Source organism: Crocuta crocuta, unplaced genomic scaffold (genome assembly GCF_008692635.1).
Source record: "Crocuta crocuta isolate KB4526 unplaced genomic scaffold, BGI_CrCroc_1.0 scaffold886, whole genome shotgun sequence".
In the NCBI taxonomy this organism is placed as follows: Eukaryota; Metazoa; Chordata; class Mammalia; order Carnivora; family Hyaenidae; genus Crocuta; species Crocuta crocuta.
Genome location: NW_027530624.1, coordinates 506,188 through 514,097, shown reverse-complemented (window position 1 = coordinate 514,097; position 7,910 = coordinate 506,188). Strand labels below are relative to the sequence as shown.

Here is a 7,910-nt window from a genome sequence, read left to right as displayed (position 1 = left end):
CAGGGTCCTTTCCCAGGATCCTCTCTGAGTACTTTGTTTGTCAGTCACCCCCATGGATGGGAGACAGCTGCTTGGCTGGCCCTGGGTTCCAGTCCTGGCTCTGCGGCTTCCTTGTGTTCTATCTTGGAAGTTACTCCTCTCTCTGAGCCTCAGTCTCCTCATTCCTAAATGGGACCCACCCTCTTCCCACAAGTCCCGGCTGAGGGTCGGGAGAAGGGAATGGATGTGGAGGCATCATGCAGAGCACCCAGGCTCCCCCGGTTCTGTGTTTTCTTTACCACCCTCACCGGCCGGCCCCAGCTGCCCACGGCCATGTTCTCGGAGGCCTTTCCATTTGCATCTGTCTGTCCACCACTGAAATGCAGGGCAGCCTCTGGTGTCTGCCAGGCACTGGGTGGTTTTAGCCCCCATCTGCCATTCCCTGCGGGTAATGGAGGACCCCAGAGTGGGGGTCTTGCCGCAAGGGCCTGGAGCCAGCCTCCCTCTCCCCCGCTGCCCACACAGGTGTTGATGCCCCACCAGAGCTGGGGGACCCGCCCTCGCAGGGCCCAGCCAGCCTGGAGCCCGTGGTGCCTCCGGAGAACACGGAGGAGAGTGCTGACACGGAGAGGTGCCCAGGGGGGCCGGGTGCGGGGGGAGGGGTTGCAGGGAGCAGGACCAGGCTTCTCAGGCTGGGGAGGCGTGTGCCGGGTCGCGCTGCCATTTGCACCTGCTGTCCCTGAGCCATCTCCACTCTGCCCTGCTGCTCCTCTTCATTTTCCGCCTTCTCTTTCCTTCTCCGACTTCTCCTTTTCTCATCTCCTCCTCCCACTTCCTCCCCACTTCCTCCCCACTTCCTCCCACTTCCTCCCACTTCCTCCCACTTCCTCTTCCTGTGCTCCTCGCTCCTTCAGGTTTTCATCCCTTCCCCTCCTCTTCTAAGCCAGCGCCCAGCACCTTGCTCCTGCCTCCTGGTGCCCTGCCCTCCAATCCCCACCCTGTGTGCTCCATGCCTGGGGGCCCTGTCCCCCTCACAGTTGGGGGGCAGGCTCTGTCCCCTGCCTGTCCTTGTGCCGCTGCTTTGGGGACCCTTTGGTGGGTGGGGGAGGTGAGTCGGGTTCCATTTGGGTCCATCCTGACCCTGTGCCCCTCTCTCCCCAGAAAGTGGAAGAGGTGGGTGCCTGGGCCCTGGGTTGGGGGAGGGCCAGCCCCTCCCCCGGTTCTCCCAGCCCCTCCCCTCTCCCCATGGGCCACTCCCTTCCCTTCACCCTGCAAGGGGTGGGTGGGGACATCACCCTCCCAGCAGAAGAGCTAAGTATTACAATCCCCCTCCCCACCTCACTCCCCGCTCTGCCCCCCCATCCCCCTGCCTCAGGGAAGGGAGGGATCAGTCCTGTGCTCCATACTGGGTTTCCTTCCCCATCCCCACCAAGTTTCCCTACCCCTCCTGACCACCCCCACTGCCCCAGCACCCCGAAGCACCACTGCTCCTTCTGACTCTTCCCTCTCTTCTGTTGCATGTTCGATCTCTGTCCTGGTCTCCCATACCCTGGTCTCTGTCTGTCCCTGTCCTGGTCTCTCTGTCCGTCCCTGTCCTGGTCTCTCTGTCCATCCCTGTCCTGGTCTCTCTGTCTGTCCCTGTCCTGGTCTCTCCCCATCTGTTCCTGTCTTGGTCTCTCCCCATCTCTGTCCCTGTCCTGCTCTCCCCGTCTCTGTCCCTGTCTTGGTCCCTCCCTGTCTCTGTACTGGCCTCTGGCTGACTGTCCTTGGCCTCGGGGTCCAGGCTATCGGGGCGTCTGGGGCGCTCGGAGAGCCTGCGGGTGAGTGACCGCCGCCGGCCTTCCCGGGGCAGCCTCGGGGCTAAGGGCCGGGGTGGGGGCCGCTCCCGAAGTGACGTGGACATGGACCCCAGCTCTGCCACGGCCGTGCTTGGCCCTACCCGACGAGCCACGTAGGTCATTCCTCCCCCCCATCCACTGAGGCAGCCTGGAGAGTCAGAAGGATGGTGGGGGAGGGGTTGTTGCCAGAGTGACAGAGGACTGGGTTTTGGATGCTAAGGTCACCGAGGTCACAGGAGAGGTGTGGGACTCCTCTCTAGAGATTTGGGGGCACGTGGGCTACTTTGGAGGCATTGAATGCCAAGGCCATAGAGGGGGGGTTGGACACTAGGAATGGAAACCTCCTTCCTGGGACGCCCCAAGCCGGCGCCCTAACAAGGCCTTTGTCCCACAGCCCTGAGCCTGGAGACGAAGGGGACCCAGGTCGGTCTGGACTAGAGCTGGAATCGGAAGAACCCCCTGGCTGGCGGGAGCTCGTCCCCCCAGGCACCCTGCACAGCCTGCCCAAGAGCCAGGTGAAGCGGCAGGAGGTCATCAGCGGTGAGCACCTCGCACAGCACCCCACTTTGGCCAGCCACGCAGCCCAGTTCGGCCAAAGAGACAGATCTGAGGAGAGGTCCACCCTGGTGTCAGTGACAACAGGCAGAACGTAAAGATGGGCTGTTCCCACTGAGGGCCGTTCGTTATGTAAATTGTAGAGCAGCCGTGCATGGAACAGGACTGTGGCTATTGGCCGTCAAACTGACATTTCCAGAGAGTTTCTGGTAGTGCAGGACAGTGCTGGTAAGAGCTGGAAATGGTACATACAGTCGTATTTCTAGCACAAATCTTTGTTTCTTTATTTGGGAAACATGGATAGTAATAGTTCTACCCCCAGAACACTGTTATGAAGCCGAGATGTTTCACAGGAGTGTTTAGCACGGTGTGGGGCTGGGTAAGAACGTTCCCATAGTTGCTACTATGATCTTAACCGTTAAGGGGCAGAAAGGGTCCCACAGGGACAAGTTTTGGAAGATAATACGTTAGCAGTGCTTGCTTCTGGGCGGAGAGATGATGGAAGTATCATTTCTATCTCGATTCTTTTCTGTGATTTCAAATTGTGTGTGTGGAGGGGGTTTGGTAAAAGTGGAATGCTTGTTTGGAAGCTCTGGTTTGGAAGTTTATTTACAAGTTACTTAGTAAGAAGGGTACTCATTCGGAATTTTTAGGGCAGTTAGGTGACTCCTTTTTGTGTTCCAGATCCTTCTAGGGATGTGATCCAAACATAACAGCAGTGTATCTGATAGCATTTCCCGGAATAATGAAAACATGCAGCATCTGCGCTGTCCAGCGTGGTTACCACCAGCCACGTAATGGCTGTTGAGCATTTGAAATGTGACCAGTACAACTGAGAACAGGATTTTGTGTTTCATCTCATTTTAATTAAACTTCAAGCCCCATATGTGGCTAGTGGCTACCATAGTGGACGGCACAGCACTCTCTCATCAGAAAAACACTAACAACGTGGAACTGTATGTTCAGTGTTTAGGGACTCCTGGGCCCCTGACATCCAGGCAGATGCTCCCTCTGGGGTGTAGGGGTGGGGGGTCCCCGGCTCCAAGGCTATCACTGTGTGGGAGGGGTTATCGTTGTTCCAGAAATCAAGACTGACAGACTTGCTGGACCCTTAGTCACGAAACACAGCTACAGGCTTGCTGCTGGTGGTGTGACCACGTCATCCCAGTTGGCCTGGGAGTTCCCCGCAAATCCCACGTCCCGGGACCTGCATCGGCGCCAGGCGGACTGGGATCGGTGGCCATGCCCTGGCCGGCTGCTGCAGCCGAGGAAAAATGGAGATGGGTTAAGGAACCCGCAGTGGCTGTTTCTGGGGCAAATGACTCCATCCAGAGAGAGTCGTCCTCGTCCCCCTCCCCCAACCTGCCTTTGAGACTGCGCCCTGTAGTGTGCGCTCTCCCCAACCATGCTTCCTGTTCTTTGCCCTCCACCAGAGCTGCTGGTGACCGAGGCGGCCCATGTGCGCATGCTCCAGGTGCTGCACGACCTCTTCTACCAGCCCATGGCGGATGGGGGCTTCTTCCCCCTGGAGGAGCTACAGTACATCTTCCCCAGCCTGGACGAGCTCATCGAGGTGCATTGTGAGTGCAGGGCAGTGGCCCCACAGTACGCCCCACCATGGGCTCCCCCCTTCAAGGCCTTGATGGCTAGACCTGGAGCCTAGCGCATCTCCCTGAGTCCCTGCTGTGGCAAGCTTTTTCTAGCCGTGGGGACAGCCCCAACCCTCCCCCCCCAGCTCACATTCCAGGGGGCACATCAACAAGCACGTGGCAGGGGGGACAGCCCAGTGGCTCCAAGGATCAGACAGACACCCCTGCAGCCCAGCCACCACCATCTCCCAATCAGCTCTACGTACAACCTTGAGGGCCCTGACAGAGCCCCCCGCCCTTCCTCACTGCTCTCCACAGCCCAGTTCCTCGATCAACTGATGAAGCGGAGGCAGGATAGTGGCTACCTCATTGAGGAGATCGGAGATGTACTGCTGGCCCGGGTGAGGGCGCCCAGCCCCCACCCCTCTGGGAGCCCCTTCTCCCAGCCGGGGACCTGGAATGCAGGCCTGAGGAGGCCAGGTCTCAAACCTCCCCTCCATCAACCCCCAGGGGTCTGGGCCCCTAGCCCTGTCCTCCTGTTAGGCTGCTATTCTCCCCAATCCTACCTGAGACAGCCTCCCTGGCCTGAATCTCACTATAGTTTGATGGTACCGAAGGCTCCTGGTTCCAGAAAATCTCCTCCCGCTTCTGCAGCCACCAGTCATTTGCCTTAGAGCAGCTCAAAGCCAAACAGCGCAAGGAGCCTCGGTTCTGCGCCTTTGTACAGGTAAGGGGGAGGCCTGGGCCCCAGGGTCCCAGGGGAGGTGGGAGCTGGAGTCCCAGTCCCCGGGGTGAGCCCTAGTGTGGGCCACCTCCTTGCCGCTCCCCCCTCCCAGGAAGCCGAGAGCCGCCCACGGTGCCGCCGCCTGCAGTTGAAGGACATGATCCCCACGGAAATGCAGCGCCTGACCAAGTACCCCCTGCTCCTGCAGAGCATCGGGCAGAACACAGGTACCGCGGGCCCTGCCCCGCCCCCGGGACCCCTCTCCCCTCCCTGACCACCGACCACCATGGCTGTGGGACCGGCAGCTTCCAGGGCTGGAGCTCACCAGGGCTGCTGTCTCCTACAGAAGAGGGGGCGGAACGGTTGAAAGTGGAGCGGGCGGCTGAGTGCTGCCGGGAAATTCTGCACCACGTCAACCAGGCCGTGCGCGATATAGAGGACTGGCTGGTGAGCCTGCGCGTGGCCCTGGGCTTGGGGCAGTGGGACGGATGTGTGCAGAGGTTGGCCGGGGCCTTCGTCTTGTCCATCTCGGGGCCACTTCTTAGGTGCTTGGGCCTGGCCCTGGGCTTGTCCCCCTCTGGGTCACTGTGGGTCAGCCCCAGTCCTTGGGTTGTCGCCGTGACTCTCCCTTCCCTGCCTCAGCGGCTAAAGGATTATCAGAAGCGACTGGACTTGTCCCACCTGCGGCAGAGCAGCGACCCCATGCTGAACGAGTTCAAGGTGCCCCACCTGCCCTCCCCTCCTCTCCCTTGCCTTCCCCTGCCCTCAGCCTGCCCTGACCCTCTGGCCCCGGGGAGTCTCTGATAATGCACCTAGGGGTTGAGAGCCACCCCTGTGCCCCTCACCCCTCCTCATTCCCAGCGGGTTGCCCCTCCTGATGATCCCTGACTGCGACCCTGGCCCCGAGGTCGTCCTGGACTCTCCCCTGCCCTTGCCATGGTCACCGACCATGACCCCTTCCTGCCTCCAGAGCCTAGATATCACCAAGAAGAAGCTGATCCATGAGGGCCCGCTGACGTGGCGGGTGACAAAGGACAAGGCTGTAGGTGGGTGCTGGCGCTGAGCGGGGCTCAGGGGTGGGGCACTTGGAGAGGGGAGGCTGCTGAGCGCCGGCCTGGCCCCGCAGAGGTCCACGTGCTGCTGCTGGACGACCTGCTGCTACTGCTCCAGCGCCAGGACGAGCGGCTGCTGCTCAAGTCACACAGCCGGACGCTGACGCCCACGCCCGACGGCAAGACCATGCTGCGGCCCGTGCTGCCACTCACGTCTGCCATGACTCGAGAGGTGGCCACCGGTGAGGCCCGGCCAAGTGGCCTGGGGCACACCCACCCATGGAGTGGGAGGTGACCCTCTGGAGGGCTGGGGGACGCACGTTCTAGCACTGGGATGCCGCTGTGGGGGCTGAGAAGGGGGGAGGTGGGAGAAGCCCCCAGCTCGCCGTGGCGGGGCCCGGGCTGGTTGTAGATCTCGGTGAGCTCTGCACGTTCGCACAAAGGAGCAGCCAGCTCGGACCAACGTTTGAAAAGATACCATGGATGCCTCTTGGGGACAGTGGGGGAGCAGGGGTGGGGGCTGGAGCCCAGTGAGGGGGGTTGACACGGGTGCTGCCGGGAAGCTGCACCAGTGGCTCCGCGGGTCCTGTGTGTAGAGCCAGGCTGGGGACTGGCTGCCTGATGGATTACGGGGTGTGAGAGGGAGGGACGGACTGACCCCAGGAGTTGGAGGTGACACCACCACCTTCAGGGGCTTTCCCAGGCTCAGGGGAGGCGCAAGTTGGGGTGATCCTGGCCCTGAACCCCCTCTCCCTCCTTCTGCAGATCACAAAGCCTTCTATGTCCTTTTTACCTGGGACCAAGAGGCTCAGATCTACGAACTGGTGGCCCAGACTGTGTCGGAACGGAAGAAGTGAGGGGTCTGGGTTCTAAGCTTGGGTGGAAGAAGCGGCCCAGGCCCTGGGTCTCCAGGGGCAGGGCTGCTGGTGGGAGGCCCTGACACAGGGTCTGGGGGCTCTGACTGCCCCGGGGGTGACCTCTCTCCCCAGCTGGTGTGCCCTCATCAGTGAGACTGCTGGATCCTTGAAGGTCCCCGCCCCTGCCTCTCGCCCCAAACCCCGGCCCAGCCCGAGCAGGTGAGGGGCCTGGGAGAAACTGGAGGGCTAAGGAGCCACGGGAGACCTCTGTGTGTGTCCAGAACCTGAGCTCTGGCCCTGTGTGTGTGTGTGTGTGTGTATGTGTGTGTGCACGCGCGCGTGTGTACGCCACTCCATTGCAGCCCATCTGGCTCCTGTGCAGGTTCTTCTGTCTCCACCTTCCAGCCTCAGCTTCTGTTTATGTCTTTGAACCTCCCTGCCTCCTGCCCTTGTCTCCCTGCCTCCTGCCCTTGTCTCCCTGCCTCCTGCCCTTGCCTCCCTGCCTCCTGCCCTTGTCTCCCTGCCTCCTGCCCTTGTCTCCCTGCTGTCCCCCAGGCCCTGGGGTCACCCAGTACTTCCTCCCCACAGCACCCGGGAAGCCCTGCTCAGCAGCTCAGACAATGGCAATGGTGGTGGCCGAGAGATGCCCCCAGCTGACGGTGAGCTGTTTTCGGGGGTGGTGGGTGGGGGCAGGGTTGCCGAGGAAGCCCAGCAGGAACTGAGCACCCTCCTTGCTCCCCCACCCAGGCCGCATGGAGAGAATCTTCAGTTCCCTCCTGCCCTACAGCAGACCTGGCCCTGAAGGCCAGCTGGCTGCCAAGGCCCTGGAGAAAGGTAGCCCAGTGCCGCCCTGTTCCGGGCTGCTGCTAGCCTGGCTTTCCAGCCTGCCCACGCCCATGCCCATGCCCACTGCATGCCAGGCCTGCACCCCCACCTCAGGGCCCCCAAGCCCCTCCTCCTCCTGTCCCTTCCTTGACCTTCCAATCCAGCTTTTCCCCGGATGCCATCTTCCCTGCCCTCCCACCCTGCCCCAGCTCTAGCCACAGCCTCTCCTCTGCACCCCCATGCCCCCCCCCCCACTGTGGCCTGGCTCCCACCCTCCTCTTTCCCAGTCCTGCCCCTGACTCTGTGCTCTTGCCCCTGGCCAGTGCTGTCCCTGAAGCAACTCCTGATTCCCTCCGAGGAAGATAGTGGGGCGGGGCCTCCCCGTGAAGGGGATGGGGTCCCAGGGGGCGGCCCCCTGAGCCCGACCCAGACCCAGGAAATTCAGGAGAAGCTGCTCAGCCTGGAGGAGACCATTAAACAGCTGGAAGTAG

The 7,910-nt window shown here is 61.7% G+C and overlaps 1 protein-coding gene across 3 annotated transcripts in view; it reads left to right on the top strand.

Annotated features, from left to right (window-relative positions):
• The window catches only part of ARHGEF1 (Rho guanine nucleotide exchange factor 1), a 17,707-nt gene that overhangs the window by 8,684 nt on the left and 1,113 nt on the right, over window positions 1-7,910 (top strand). The window contains exons 14-30 of one of the 3 annotated variants that reach the window (XM_077768160.1): window positions 505-610; window positions 1,141-1,152; window positions 1,763-1,930; window positions 2,212-2,357; window positions 3,806-3,952; window positions 4,280-4,362; window positions 4,563-4,688; window positions 4,798-4,912; window positions 5,032-5,132; window positions 5,328-5,405; window positions 5,656-5,731; window positions 5,812-5,979; window positions 6,503-6,590; window positions 6,727-6,813; window positions 7,183-7,253; window positions 7,342-7,428; window positions 7,743-7,906. In XM_077768160.1, coding sequence (XP_077624286.1) covers window positions 505-610; window positions 1,141-1,152; window positions 1,763-1,930; window positions 2,212-2,357; window positions 3,806-3,952; window positions 4,280-4,362; window positions 4,563-4,688; window positions 4,798-4,912; window positions 5,032-5,132; window positions 5,328-5,405; window positions 5,656-5,731; window positions 5,812-5,979; window positions 6,503-6,590; window positions 6,727-6,813; window positions 7,183-7,253; window positions 7,342-7,428; window positions 7,743-7,906 — 1,823 coding nt within the window. The remainder of the gene's footprint in view (window positions 1-504; window positions 611-1,140; window positions 1,153-1,762; window positions 1,931-2,211; window positions 2,358-3,805; window positions 3,953-4,279; window positions 4,363-4,562; window positions 4,689-4,797; window positions 4,913-5,031; window positions 5,133-5,327; window positions 5,406-5,655; window positions 5,732-5,811; window positions 5,980-6,502; window positions 6,591-6,726; window positions 6,814-7,182; window positions 7,254-7,341; window positions 7,429-7,742; window positions 7,907-7,910) is intronic. The other 2 variants (XM_077768161.1, XM_077768162.1) reach the window with 2 other exon arrangements.